General features: G+C 42.0%; 1 protein-coding gene across 1 annotated transcript in view; it reads left to right on the top strand.

The window, feature by feature from the left end:
* CLASP1 (cytoplasmic linker associated protein 1) overlaps positions 1-16064 on the top strand; it is a 4127769-nt gene that overhangs the window by 3698929 nt on the left and 412776 nt on the right. The window contains exon 36 of the mRNA XM_044073692.1: positions 9206-9452. Coding sequence (XP_043929627.1) covers positions 9206-9452 — 247 coding nt within the window. The remainder of the gene's footprint in view (positions 1-9205; positions 9453-16064) is intronic.

Here is a 16064-nt window from a genome sequence, read left to right as displayed (position 1 = left end):
CTTAAAAGTTTAAAAAGTCTGGGCTAGCTAACATTTCCCTTTCACTGTTGCTTATACTTTCCCTCTTTTTGTCCACTTTTTCAAAGTAAAATTCACCACTACAAAGATTACACTTCGTGTCACCCACAGTTCCCCCTACTGTCATGCTCCACTTTAGAGCTCATCTAACTTACCACTTCTGAACAACTCCTCTTGCCCTCCCTTACCTTTGAACTGTCGCTTGTATCATTTCTCTCATTAATACTTATACTGTTATTGTTTATTGTCTATGTCCTATTGAGTTTTGTAGTTCTATGTTTTTACTACTATTTTATACATTGTTTGCTCTCTATTGTTTATTGAATATTTAATGTAAAATTTAAATTTTCTTAATTATTTGTACTGTGCACCACATCTTGCGGGGCCTGTCTAAAATGGACATTTTTTTGCCCAGTCAGGCTATCCAGAGAAACAAAAGCAAGTAAATAATGACATAAATAGGTAGAAAAAAAGCATGATCTGATGTTGTAAATCTTTATTAATTCCTTACTGATAGGACTTTGGTTCCGTTCTCGGAACCAACACCACCATTTCCAAGCTTGCCCCAGGCAAAAACTCTCAGCTAAGACCTACCCATAATGCCCCTCTCATAGTTTCTTCAGATCTCGTTTGCCGCGTTCCACGTCAGACGTGCCAAGCCTTCTCTCTCAAAGCTAAGTGTAGAATTTTGTGTAAATTTTTCTCAGTACCTTATTTTTTTAGTCAGTTTTTCGCTAATTTCTTCTCTTGTCTATAGACTCCTCTACCTGTTCTATTTCTTACCCTCTACCTTTGGTAGTTACCTTTATACCATCGTTGGTACTGTCCCTCTCTCCTAACTTTGGTAGGCCCTCTTCTTAGCACTTGTGGTATTTCTAAGTACTATTGTTGGTACTCTTCTCTTTCTTTCTTCATATATAAAACCCTTTTCTCTTTTCACTTTACTGTTTGTCAGCTTAGATTAGTGTCATTATGTCTGAAAAAGCTAAGTTGGGGTTTATGCAGTGCAATAAGTGTGGGGGGAAGATGCCCAACTCAGACGGTCACGCTCGGTGCATTTATTGTTTGGGCATTGACCATATAAATGGCTCGTGTGATATCTGCTCCAGTTTCAGTAATCGCACTCTAGCTGAGCACAAAAGCAAATTGATATTGAAAGGTTTGATGAAAACGCCTTTTTCAGACGCTCTCTCTAGGATGGAGGTCTCACCACCTCCTAAGACTAAAAAACAAAGAGAAATGGAGTCACTCAGTTCCTACATATCCGTCTGTTTCGAAACCGAGTCGACACCGAGCTTCTCCGGCGCCTTTGGTGCAGACAACCTCTGCACCAGGTTCTGTCTTCTCCCTCGGTGCCGCCTCTAATTTTGACTTCTGTTACGGTACCAGCTTCGGCACCATCGTTTTCGGTGCCGTCCGTGGTCTTTACACTGACTTTGACTACCATACCTGCTTTGGCACCATCCCCGGCTGCTGTGCTGCTAGCTTATACTGCTTCACAGACAATGACCCCCATCAGTTCCAAAGGTTATGACCCTTTTTTGGGGCACTAATTTAGCCCCTTTCTTGAAAGACCTGACTCTCCTTCAGCAGCCTCCTACAGATTCACCAGGAGTCTTTTAGAACAAGATGTAGTGTGGGTTGTGGACCAGCTTCTGGCAGCTAGAGGATTGCCCACCCCTGCTAGGCCTTCCGTCACCTTTGGAATGGAAGCTTTCACAAGTATATCCTCCTCTGGCCTCTTCCCAGGCCCTACAGATTTCGGTACCGATGACCACCCCGGTGCATACTTTCTCGGCTCCGACTGTGGAGGTTCCCCTGTTGGCACCAGTTACTCTTGGCGCATCGGCTCCATTGGAACTTGTGCACTCTCGGAGCAGTGATTGGGCTGTCTGCACCGTGGTTCCTACTTTGGCGCCTATTTTTTCGCTGGCACCGTCTATGGCCATGGCTCCACCGACAGCTACCAGTCCTCTCGGAGCTCCTCACCTGGAGGCGGGCTCCTCAGGGTGGGGTATGACCTCGGTTCCAGGCTCCCATCTGTCCTCAGGTGGGCCTGCTTTCCAGGTAATGGAGAGGGTCTTTGCCTCTACAGGCTCGCAGTCACCACCAATAGCATCGACACCAGAACCCCCCTCTAGCATACAGCTGTCCCAACCCTCCAACTCTAGGATCCCGGGCATGGGAGTCGCAAGATCTTCCCTTGAAGGGAACCTTATCTACTGAGTCCTCAAAAGATCCCACTGGGGAGCCACCCTGGAAGAAACGGTGCAAGAGGAAGCACCTTGATTCCCCTGAGGAATCTATCACTGAGGACACCGATTGCGATGAAAGGGTCCCCATAGTCTCCCCCGGGATGCATTTCATTTGGAGACATTCTCGAAATCTTCAAGCAGAGGGGAGATTGGAAGTCCTCTAACCCTTTGGAGGAATCGGTATTCTTGCATGCCTTCCGTGCCAGGCCATCTACTTCCTGGGTGACCCCACCTGTGGATGAGCTTGTAAAACTGATCGTGCATCGTGCCTGGAAGGCCCCGGACAACATAGAACCTGTCCCCCGGAGGCCAGACAAAATTTTATCCACCCCCGAAGACCAGCCCAATTGGTCCAAGCAGTTGTTAGTTGATTCCATGGTCATGACGGTGGCCACCAAGAGGGAACTGGCAGAAGATAGTTCCACTGTTCATCCCCCGAACAGGGAGTTTCGGGCTATGGACAGACTGGGGAAGTGGACCTACACTTCATCAACCTTTGCCATCCGATCGTTGAACTATCTGGCACACTTCACTCACCTCCAAAGAGACCTAATTTCTGAAGTGTCTACCTCTTTGGTGGGGGTACTGCCTGAAGAGGTGAGTGATACTGTCGCCTCGCAGCTGGCTACCCTGGAATCTATCTCGAACTCGTCAATGCGCTTGATATCTCACACCACCAAGGGGGCAGCTCGAGCAGCCGCATCAGGCATCGTCATGAGATGGCATGCTTGGATACATTTCTGTGATTTTGCAGACCCCTTTAAATCTTTCTTCATCAACGCAACTGTTGACGAATCTTCACTCTTTGGTCCCAAAGTACGAGAGACACTATCACGAAGTGAGAAAGACGGAAAGACCTTGCCTGCTGTGGGCATACATTTTTCCATCCCCCAGAGATCCTATTCCAGGAACCAGAAGGGAGGAAAATTGTGGTTCAAAAAGTCCCAAGGATCTTTTTGTGACACTCGTGGTGAGCAATCCCCCTAGGGCAGAGGGGGCAACTCATCCGGAAGATCCCTCTTTCGGGGCAGAGGGGGTCTGCGTAACCAGGGAGCTAGAGATTCTTTCTCTGGCCGACCCTACCAATGCTCCTGAGCAGTGACTCGATTTCTTTCCTCTGGAAGCAGTCGGGGGGGGGGGTCAATTTTTCTCTGCACCTACAAGCCTGGCAACATATCACTACCGATGCATGGGTGCAGAGAATAATATCCAGAGGCTACCATATCCCATTCGATCTTACTCCCAGACCCGTCAAATGAATCCCCGATGTTCCACCCAATCAGAGGGAGGTAGCAGCTTTAGAAATCAAAAAGCTGCTAAGAAAAAGAGTCATCCAGCCAGTCCCACCAGAACAGAGAGGATCCGTTTTTTACTTGAGGTTCTTTTTAGTGCCAAAAAAGACAAGGGACTGAAGACCAATCTTGGATTTCAGCCTACTGAACAAATTCATAAAACCTCAAAAATTCCGGATGGTCATGGTACAGTCCATCCTCCCCTTTCTAGGGAAGGACAACTGGATGTACTCTATAGATCTCCAGGACTCATATTATCACATAAAGATGGACCACAGGTCCCGGAGATTTCTCCGCTTTTGGCTGGGAGCCAATCACTACCAGTTCAGGCTACTGCCATTGGTCTCTCGACAGCTTCCCCGAGTGTTCACCAAATTTATGGCAGTTGTAGTAGCTCATCTTCGACTATAAGGATTTCTGGTGTTTCCATGTCAAGACGATTGGCTCCTTACCGCCAAGACCAGGAATTTTCTCATCCGCAGCCTCTCTTACACTCAAGGCCTTGGTCTTCGCTTAGGGATTACGATCAACAAGGAAAATGCTCAAATGTCCCCAACAAAAACACTAGAATTTATTGGAGCGGTCTTCGACACAACATCCTGTCAAGCTTCCCTTCCTCCTCACAGGCTCTCGAAAATAAGAAGCCAGGTTCAAGTCCTCCTCCAACAAACATTTGTACCAGCACGCCGTGTACTTCAACTTCTGGGCTGTATGGCAGCAACCATTACCTTAGTTCCACTGGCAAGGTTGCAGTACAGTACTTGGTACAGTACAGTGGCTCCTTTCATCACAATGGTTGATCTTAACCAGTCCTCTTGACCACTTGATACTCCTTATAAATCTTTGCAAGAAAGAAATGCTTTGGTAGATGAAGCCAGAATCAAATATTTGATGTCGACTGTTCTGCCTTCCCCAGCCCAAGGCCACGTTGACCATGGACGCTTTCCTGCTAGGATTGTGTGTGTGAGGGGGGGAGATTTCCAGGGAAAGTCCGTCCAAGGCACCTCGTCCCCCATGGAGGCCAGTTTGCACATAAATGTCCTGGAATAGAGGGTAGTTCTCTTAGCGTTGCAAGCATTCCATACATCCCTCCCTTCCGGGACCAGTCGGACAACATGTCAGTCGTCTGATATATAAACAAACAAGGTGAAACCAGGTCTTACCCCCTGTGTTGGGAAGCCATGAGAATTTGGCACTGGGCAATAGCTTCCAACTGCTTTCTTATCGCAATGCACATTCCCAGGAGTTCCAACCTTATTGCGGACAGTCTGAGCAGGAACATCCTGATGCCTCACGAGTGGTCCCTCAGTCCTGTAATAGCGGATCAGATCTTCCGCTGTTGGGGCAGGCCTTGCTGTGACCTGTTTGCTTCCCCTCTAAACAACAAATGCAGAAGCTACTTTGCTCTGATCCCCCCTCAGGGGGAGTCACCGAGGGATGCTCTGATGCACGATTGGCCCCTGGGTCTGCTGTATGCCTTTCACCCATTTCCCCTCATCCTGAAATTCCTCCAGAAAGCTCAAAGGTTGAGAAATGAAGTGATCCTCATTCCTCCTTATTTACCCCATCAAGTCTGGTTCCCTTTCCTATGGCCTCATCTGATTCACAGCCCGTGGATCCTGGATCAATCCCAAGGTCTGCTATCCCACCCTCAGGGACTGATTCACTGCAATCTCCACAGCCTCAAGCTCACAGCTTGGTTTCTGCACTTCCGATGATTGCCAGTCTACCTGTTATTTCATCTCCTGTCCGTGAAATTCTTCTGGCCTCACACAAACCTTCCACCAGGAAAATTTATTCTAGTAAGTGGGCTAGGTTCTCTGCAAGGGCCAAAGATCATGACATAGACCCTTTCTCAATGCCTATTCAGAAGATACCAGAAGCTTCAGCATCGACAATTACTGTAAAGTTAGCAGCTATAGCAAATTTTCTCAATGGATTCAATAATTCTTCTGTTATATCACACTATCTGTGCAAAACTTTTTTGAAAGGAATATTGCATGTTAAACCTCCTGTCAAGCCCCCCCATAGAGCCTTGGGACTTGGCTTTGGTGCTTCAGTCATTAAAAAGCCCTTCTTTCGAACCTTCTAATTCATGTGATATAAAATTTTTGTCTTGGAAGAGACTACTTCTAGTAGCCCTTACCTCAGCGAGGAGTATCTGAGTTGCAGGCCTTGAGTGTCAATAGACCTTACTTGATTTTCCACACGGATGGAGTCTCCCTATATACTGACCCATCCTTCTTGCCTAAGGTCATTTCTGGATTTTCAATTAATCAATCTATTGACCTGCCGGTTTTCTTCCCTCAACATTCAAATAGAGGTGAATATCTTTTGCATACCCTTGATGTTCATAGGCAACTTTGTTTTTACTTGGACAGATCTAAATCTTTCAGAAAAACTGATAAATTGTTTGTGGCCTTTGTGGGACCCAGACTGGGTAAACCTGTCTCCAAAGTAGCTCTATCTGCCTGGCTTAGAAACGCCATTACCTTTATCTATCATCAGAATAAACTGTCTTTACCTTCCAGAGTAAAGGCTGATTCCACTAGATCGATGGCTACATCTGTGGCTTTTCATTCCAGAGCCTCTATGGATGATATCTGGGCAGCAGCCACTTGGGCAAGACCTCATACCTTTATCACTCATTACAAATTGGATTTGGCCTCCAGGGGACAAGCATCTTTTGGTTCTATGGTGCTCAGGAATATCCTTCCTTAGGGCCACCCAGGACCCAAGTAGCTGGGGACTCTGTCCTATCAGTAAGTAATGAGTAAAGATTTACAACATCAGATAAAGAAGTTATGTCTTGCCATAACGTTCCATCTGTGATGTAGATCTTTATTCATTCATTACTTCCCCCCCTCCTTCCCCCTTCCTGAACTCCTGGTGATTTTAGGATCTCCTAGTTAAGGTATTTGCTCAGACAGAGCCTCCTACTGTCTCGTTTATTACCTCTATAATATAAGGGCGGGCAAACTCAATATGAAGAGACTATGAGAGGGTCATTATGGGTAGGTCTTAGCCGAGAGTTTTTGGCTGGCGCGAGCTTGGAAACGGCTGTGTCGGTTCCGAGGACGGAACTGAAGTCCTGTCAGTAATGAATGAATAAAGATCTACAACACAGATGGAACGTTATGGTAAGACACAACTTCTTTTTTTTTACCTGGTATAACTCTTGAAATGCATTTATTTGTTTATTGCTTTGTTAACCTAATGGTTGGAAAGACTTCAGGCATGTACCAGTCCAAGGAGCCTGTTACAGAACAATTAGAGAGACAGAAATGCACAAAATATGAATAACTCATTCCAGTTGCAATGTTTTTTTTCACAGATTCTTCTGCCTTGAAATGCCTGACAAAGTTTTAAAGAAAGAAATATCCGGAAATTAGTGCAATGTTGAATTGATAAATATGGAACTTAATAAGGTTAAGATGTACACCAGTTTTTTACTATATACATAGCCTTCTATATAGCTGCCAAATTCTTACCAATCTTAACTCCACACTACTAATTAAACTACAGTCTACCTGCAACAAGGTTGCCAGATTCGCTGCTCACCAAACTTATAAATCGCATCATTGTCTTTCACTTTTTTTTTTCTTTCGGCTTTTCCCAGTTAGGGATCGCCACAGCGGAACTCTGGTCCGCTAATGAGTGGCAGTCGATTTTTTTTTATGCTGCCAAGGTGCCAGCTCGACGCCCAACCTTCAACGGAGGCATGCCCATTCACGCATGTCTTTCGAACACCACTCGACCACGGGGAGGACATGCAGACTCCACACAGAAGATGCTCCAGCCGAGAATCGAACGGGAAAACCTCTTGCTGTGAGGCGACAATGCTACCGCTGCACCACCGCATCATTGTCTTTCACTAAGATACCTAAACTGGCTGGAATTACCTCACCAGCTTCTACTATCTCAACTACAAATAATTCACTCTGTACTACACCTGAAATCCTTCTGCCCTAGCCTATCTCCCCTCATCTCTCAATAGTCCCCCACTAGGTCCCTACGTAGCTCTGACCTTAACCTACTACAAATATTCAAACCTAAGACTAAAATCGGCTGCAACCTCTACAGCTAAAATCCTACCATATCATGGAACAAATTACCACTAGAAATCAGGTCCCTTAAACATCCACATCAATTACAAACCACTACTAGAAAGCACCTCTAAACTCACTAGAATGCCACTGCACTCATCCTCCTTGATCTAGCCCATTACTTCATATGTAATCACCAAAACTTCAAACTTTTTTTAGCTCTTAAATATCTTCAAAGTGTCACTCTTCTTCTCCATCTTTTATCTCCATTTCTAATGTCACATATCTCATGAAATAACTACATACACTATGAACTCTTTTCACTGTTTACTGAAAATGTTTGTATTGAATAATTTCTCTTATGTGTGCTTATTATGTTTTTTCCCCACTAGTATTTTTTCTGAAAAAATGTATTTCATTGTATGTATACATTGTAACCCACTGACACTGTTAACACTAAAATTGTAAAACTGTGGAGGCTTTCTCCCCGGGCCTCCTCTGAAAAAGGGCTACTTAGATCAGTCAGAATAACCTGGTCAACAAATGTAAAATAAAATAAATACATATATGCATTGGATTTACGTGTATATCATTAATGCACCAAGGATGCCAGTCAGCCGTACCAGAAAGTGGGAAACAGTCATGTACCTGAAACTAAAACTTTATTGTTCCCCTGTCAAGCACAAAGTTGTTTAAATGCACAGTGACAGTAGTTGCTGCCCATGGTAGCAGGCTGTAAAGCCCAAAATGTTAGAAAGTCAGTTTTTCATGTTTGCATCACTCACTGCTGTGCATGGGTGTATATGGTTCTTTGTACAGCAGTGGAACCGTCAGTAATATTTTGTATTTGAAGGTGTATATGTAAATGTATTTGTATGCAAGTATATCGATAACCAGGTATTACTATTTTCGTGAAAGACTAGGAGAAAGCCATGTGCATGTTTAGTTGTTTGTGCCATCGTGTATTTTACAAATAGGAGCTGTAGTGTCAGACACAGACTCTTGCTACATCTTCATGCATTTTTTGATGATCTGCTTAATCCAGATTAAGATCACTCAGCAGAATCCAGTCCCGGGAATCAGAGGGTATAGGGATGAAAAAATCATCCTCATCCCCTTGCAGTACACATAAATGCACACAAATGATCAGTTAGGAGGATTGCCATTTCAAGTACAAAACAACTTTGGAGTGAGGAAGTAAACCAGAACACCCGACAACCCACACAGAAACCTGGAGGATCTGCAGGCTGCAGAAGGCACCTTAGCTGAGAACTAAACTAGAGGACCAAACTCTTTGAGGCATAGTGTTAAATACTGCACCAATGTACTGCTTAACATTCTGTATCTATCCTACATACTTACAGATCTCTATTTGTAGACTTCATTGCCACAGCCTAATCTTAGTTGGTGCAGTTAGTACATCTCACAAGCAGCATTGCATATCTCACTTTTCTATTGTTTTACACAGTGTAAAAGTGAAAATGCCTGTATTTTGAATGTACATCTCTGGCTATGTTAGTTAACTACAAGATAGGGGCTGTTGTGCTTGCACTTAAGATGTGTCTTAATGTGTCACTGTATTTATATTTTTCAGATATCCAGAGATGGAGGAATCACATCACCTGCTTCTGATCTTCGTAGTGGTCTAGATACAGTAGAAGGAGGGCGAACAGCCTTGGATAATAAAACATCTTTACTCAACACACCTTCACCCCGCTCTTTCTCAGGGCCCAGGTCTCGAGAGTACAATCCGTTTAATTACTCTGACACAATCAATGCATATGACAAGACTGCTCTCAAGGAGGCAATGTTTGATGATGACGTGGAACAGTTCAGAGATGGTATTTATATGCATTTTTATTTACATATATGAACCTAACTTAACAAAAGTATTGATGAAGTAATTGTATCCCCTTACATACTTTAAAACTGTTTGCTGCTGAAATGCAAGCTTATTAGATAATTTTCCACTTTTCTGTCAAAACTTTTTATTTCTTAGTGGGACAGTGTTTAGAGGACACTAAATATTGTCTGTCCACATCCTTTCTTCAGAACTGTAAGGTAATTTGCCATAAATGCAGTGTGTGTAACTGTTTTTATAGGTACTTTACATTTTACTGCACTCTGCCATTTTGCAACTAGAGCTGTAGAGTAAGTAGATGCACATTCAACATTGTCTTCTCTTTTGTTGTGGAATAGCTTATCCTTCAAGCCAGTCCCATCTTTTGAGTTCCTCCTCCATTTCCTCTTCACTGAGTATCAGTAAGTGATGAGACTAGAAAGCATTTTACATAGGAATGCATAAAGTGTCGTCGCCCAAGAGATGGACTTCCACCGAAATGTATGTACATGGCTAAACATGTCCTTGTCCACTTTAGTTACATGCTTCATAATGTAAGTCATTTATGAAAAGGCACCCCCAACCTTACAAGTTATTTATTTATTTGATTGTCTTTGTTTACCAGGAAAGTTTGACTGGATAATACCCATTTTCACTGGAGGCCTGGGGAGAAAAGTTCCATTTGCTTACATTGCATTATACTAAGTTCAATTTAAACACAGAGTACTTTCTATTTACAGTTAAGCAGTTATACTCACTATACACAAATCATGACCATAGACAGTAGAAGCAATGACAGGACAGTCTAACTGATTGGTCAGAGTTCTGGGAAAGGGTGCATGCAGTTTATTTCCTTCCTTGATCCAAGAGGCATCCTTACCGATTCCTAACCTGATTTTCATTTGGTCATGATGATGGCATGCTACTAATAAAGTTTCTTGAATGGGTACTTAAGAAATTAAGAGAACTGAGCCTGTACCATGGCATACAGAGATAAAACTCTGTAAGTACAGGTCAGATGGGCTAGGTAAGGTTAGTGGCTGTAGTGTCTGAGGCTCTGCCAGGGATGGATGGAGATGCCCATTCTCAGGGGGGAGGGCATTCATCTAGGTTTTCCCTATAGGGAGGTATGATCCATAGAAGGTAGTAGCCCTTGGACGAAAACAAGGCAAATGTATGGGAGTGAGGAGCCAAGTGGTAGGTTACAAATGAAAAAAAGTCCCTGGTGGAAGCATTCAATGGTATGACTTCTATGTCACCCTAAGGTTCCATGTTGGCCCCAGCCTTAGAATGGATGTAGTCCTGGGGTTGTAGGATTAGCTGGTAGACCCAGTGATAGGGGCCACTGGGTAAGCTTGTAAAATTGAAGCAGAAGGGAACACAAAAAAATGTGATATAAAGATGACCAAAAATGTTCACTGGTTAAGGCTTTTGACATCACACATCATCCCATTCTTCTTCTTCCAGTGTCATTGAATGTTTCTCCAGGTGTATAACTTAAAGCAGTATTGAATCAAGTGGCACAGTGCCCAAGTTACCACCAGAATTTCCTTAGGTGCCTCTCAAGGAGTAACTGTTAAAATTCTTAACAGCTTATGGGCCACTGTAAATTATGTGTTAGTTGTATCGTCTTGTAGCATCATCTAAATTCAATACCACTAAAGACTGATGTCCAGATAGAGAAGGCAAACTGTCTAGCAAATCACTACTTCTTAATAATGTAATAGGTAGGCAATAATGTTTGTTGGCAAAAAGTTGGGCAAAGACAGATTGGCTTAACCCCAAACACTAAGTTCCATGTGTTTACAATTACTTTCAGAATCTCATTTACTGATGCTCCTTTAGTGTAGAGGAATAAAACTCTGACTGTGGCCCAGGCAGCTTGGGTTCAGTTAGCGGCTGTGGCAACTGATGAGTGGCAGGGAGGGATGGGTGGATGGGTTCATGGACACCCATGGTGATGATCCCTGGTGGAGGCTAGGATGGCACAAGGTAGGCATGCCTACAAGAAGGGTTTAAGGGTGAAGACATGGCTGATCTGCTTCGGAGGTGGGCTGAAATGCTGCATGTCTCCATTGCATGCTGTCTCCCCAAGGCTAAACCATGGACTCGCAAATGGGAGGAGGCATCGAAACAAGGCATAAAGTACCTCCCCATTGGATGCACAGTGGAGCCCCCAAATGCCTTGTTATGTGACCGACCCCAGCAGTACACCTGATTAAGTCCAAGGGTGGGGGTCAGCAGCTAGCAGACCCTGCACTGGCAGGTACTAGGGTGCCAGGCCTCTGAAGTGGTGAACAGTGGAGGAGGGAGCAAAAAAATCTGCTTTACTGAAACATGACCAACTTCACTCATGTAACAATATAATGTCTTAGGTTGCCTTAACAACTTGATCTCCTTCACAGTGTGAAAGCCTGCCTGGCATGTTGTATTCTAAAGCAAAAAGCTTGTATTACATTGTTTCTCTTACTCACATAATGCAAGTCTTCTTTGAGCTTGGGGTTATCACAGCAGGGTTGCTACATATATATCTTTTATCAACCACATGGAGCTACTAGACCATTTGGTGCTATCTTTAAATTGAGACTATCTGTGGATTAATTGTGATCTCCCCGTTTTGGGGACTTACCACCAAAACCACAATTTGCCACCATCCACAGGATGTTTCCTGCAGCTGTCTGTGAATATCAGTTTTCCTTGTCCCCCACCCCCACTCTCTCTCTCTCTACTGGATTGGAAAATACTTTGTAAAATTGTGCATTGATTTTTTTTCTTTTCTTTTTAAGAAAATGATTTCTCAAAGTGAAACATTTTGATGGTATCTCTTGGATGGCTGTTTTGTTTGAGTGTCTGCATGTTCCATTTTCTTTTAATGTGGTAGAACACCTGACAGAGGAAGGGATAGGAGAACTGGGGTAAAAAAAAAACAAAAAAAAGAAAACTATTCTAATAAAAGTGAGATAAAGTGTATAGCTAAGTATGTGATTTACTTGCATTGTATAGAGTCACCACGGATATGTAACTTGGGCTGTACATTGTGTGAAATCACGAAGTCAGTAATTAAATAGTCAAACTATAACATCATTGTTGTATTATAAAGGAAATTACTAAATTGTTTAGTTTGTACATTTCCTATTCCTGTGTGAGCTGTCATAACTTGGAAGTATATTTATCTTATGATCACATTTCTGTGTCTTATTTGTATATTCACAATATGTACTAACTTGGCGCACTACATATTTCTGTTATTTTTGCCAGTGCCCAGGTCAAGGCATTGCATTGCTAAGTATGACTACCCTAACTGACCTTTCCATGGTTGTTGGTTTCTGCAGTGGTGGAATGGAAGGGCAAACTCTCATAACTGCCTCTGGTGGAGTAGTCGGGCAAATAATGAATGTCTTTGAAAGGATATTTTTCAGTGTTATGCCTTTTTACTTGCTGATGTAGTGCATCACATGTCTCAAATGACTATTTCCCTTCTGAACTGTTCTCAGTTCCAAGTGATTGAAAATTGTAGGATTAATAATGGTAATTCTTCAGTGAAGTCACCCATGAAAGTCTCCATCCCTGAGAAAGAGTCTCCTTCCCTGAGAAAGAAGTGCTGTTTGAACTGCATAGGCACTGGCTGTTGGGAGAGGAGGTCCCAGTTTGTAGGCTTTGGGAAAAATTCACCAGGTCCTTTACTGATGAACCTGATTCTTGATCGGGAAGAGAATTGACTGGACAGGATTTTTGTGTTGTGTTATGAAGACAGGAACTATTGAGAGAGTTTCAAGTGTAGGCAAGAAGAATAAGCTATCTCATTTGCAGCTGACGTAATTCCCAAAATCTGGAACTTTCTCACAGGGAACATTTGTTTAGTTGCTATCTTGTAGCAGTGAAAATTGAGTTCTGGTCTGACTGGTGATAAAGTGATTATAAATATGGAACCCAGCCAAAAACCTCGAAACTGCAATGTGTAAGAGTCATTTAAAATTTGGTAAAATTGATGTCAGCTCCTAAGAGATAAATATTTGTTTTGTCTTGTTTCATTCTAAAATCAGTAGCGCAGGTTGCAAAAAATCAATTAGAGTAGTGAATGTAGATTCTCAAACAGCATAGATGCGCAGTTGTCAATGTAAATAATTTCCTGAATATAGGATGAATAGATGATAGCCAAAGAGAACATTTTTGAACTTGTAAGAATTTACTTAAAGCCTGGGTGTCATACATTTCTTGTATACTCAGCAAACTGAAATGTTATACTAAGCTTTTTCTTGGCAGTCAGAACCAGCTTCCTTTTTTGTGAAAAGATAAAAGAAACTGAGCAGCAAGAATGTTATTTTTTTGTTTAAAATAAAAGTATTTAACCTGCTTTTAAGTCCAGAGACAGGTGCAAGTTCCATCTTTTTGAAAATCCACAAAAAATGTTATAGTAGTTTCCTACTGTTTAAGTAGCTGTTAGATATCCACCATAATGGTTGTAATACTTGACTGAACTTTGGAGAAGTTGATATGCAGGTAGATGGCTTATGAACCTGAGATTGTATCCCTTCTTTGACAAGGTGAATGTCCCAATTGTCTAGGTTAGTCATTCGCCATACAGCATATGAATTTATACTCAGATTTACAAGTCTGCCACTGCCTGCTTGGAGACTAGTGTCAAAGACATTGGCCAGGTACATATATGCTGTATGTATTGCATAACTGATGTCCACTTCTTCAGGGACGACTTTAACTCCTTCATTCCAATGGAGCTCAGGAAGTTTGCACTGCAACATCCAATGGGCGGAGCCTAAGTCTTTTGACAACATCAAATTATGCCTCACATTTAAAACAAATATTCATATCTCTGGAACCACAGGGATTATGAAAGAAGTATGAATGGCAAACTCTTCAGCACAAACTATTTTTATAGTGGTAGTATTCTTTAGAATCTTGGTCTTGTACTGAATTTTGTAAGTCACAGTAACTATTACATTTGTAATATTTTGTAAACAACTTACAATATCTCAGCAACCACTCAAATTACACACATACTGTCAGCATCATTTTATTCATCTAACTGAGAGCTGTCATATAAGGCTAAGGAGTTGTCTGTGTTACTTGGTTGTTGAGATATTTAGAAAAATGTGAAAATTATATCTATATAAATTAATGTCATAAAAACAGCAGTTAATATCTATATAACTGCACTAGACAGAGGTCAAATATTAATCCAGTTGAGTTTGCTATTGCACACGCTTTATTGAAGAAATCTTTTAAAACCTTGGACATAGTATATCTTTTGAATTATTGATGCAAATATGAACAAGCAGTATTTGACACCTAGAGACGTCAGTGGGAGTTAACTTAAGATGCATCTGGAAGCGTCACTCGGATGTAATGAGTTAAAGAAATTAACAAAGTTAAAGAGGCAGAACCTGCCTTTGACAAAGCCAAATTGATGAGGGTTCAGTGTTAAATGTTTTTGGTGTCCAAATTAATGATTTATGAGATAATGGGTTCTGTAGTTTCATATGAGGCTAGTGAAACTAATAGTTACCAGGGTTTGTAATGCCATTTCAGTTGAGGTGGAAATGTGACCAGTGGAGAGGCTTAAATTAAACAGATTGGCCAGATTTGATACTGATGATCAGACAACATGGTATATTATCAGTGCCCATGGATGAAGTATTCTTAGCTTTTGCGAAGGCTGGGAGGACTTGTTTCGTAATAAATGTAGTGGGTGCCTGAGTGTGAGAAATCTGTGGAATAACTGTAACAAAGTTTAGGGGGGTTGGTATAATGGTTAAAGTTTTTACCTTGCAGTCACAAGGTACAGGGTTTGATTCTCACCTTTGAAAGTAAAAGCTAGGTATAAAATGGCACACAAGGGCAGCTAGCCCATTATTTGCCTATGACTATGAATTTGCAGGATATTTTGTCAGCCAGGATATTGGTTATTTTCTTTGTGTCTGAGTGGACAGTGATGTTATGGGCTTGCTGCATTGTTGGTTGTCAGGTCATAACTCTGTGACAACATCTGTAATTGTTTTTGGTTTCAGTGGCTGTTTGAAGTTCATATTCAGTTTTGAGCTTCCTAATGGTTCCTTTAATCTCTGCACTGGTTTTCTTTACTGGGCTTTTAAGGTAGGTAGAAGGAGACCTCTTATTTATTTACTTATTTTTATTTCCAGTTTGGTTACTGGGGGAGTCCACTGGGTCAACATGACCCATTTTCAGTGGAGGGCCAGGGAGAAAAGCTCCAAGAAAGCATTATACAAGTTCAGTTACAGTAAAATGCAGGAGTATACAAGATAACATTGTATTGAGAAACACAAATAAGAATTTACAACAAGCATAGTTGGCAGAATCTGTTAAGAGAGAAGTTAAAGGTGATTCAGTTACTTTTGATGCAAGGGAAAATGAATGTTGAGAGTGATAAGCATTATATATGCATAAGCTATATATGCATAAGTTATAAGCATTAAGCAATTTCTTTTGTTATATAATTTGCATGGGCATTCCACAATATGGGGTTGTTTTTAAATTTTGTCAGTGTGTTCAGTGCAGATAAGAACTGCTTTAACAGTACATCTGTTTAATACTGGGAGTAAAATTAATTCAGAGGCTTCAGAGACAGCAGCTTTAA

The sequence above is a fragment of the Protopterus annectens genome, chromosome 6.part0 (genome assembly GCF_019279795.1).
Source record: "Protopterus annectens isolate FY-2018-M chromosome 6.part0, PAN1.0, whole genome shotgun sequence".
Taxonomy (NCBI): Eukaryota; Metazoa; Chordata; order Ceratodontiformes; family Protopteridae; genus Protopterus; species Protopterus annectens.
Note: the sequence above shows the minus strand (reverse complement) of the source record. Positions and strands in the feature narration are given on the sequence as shown.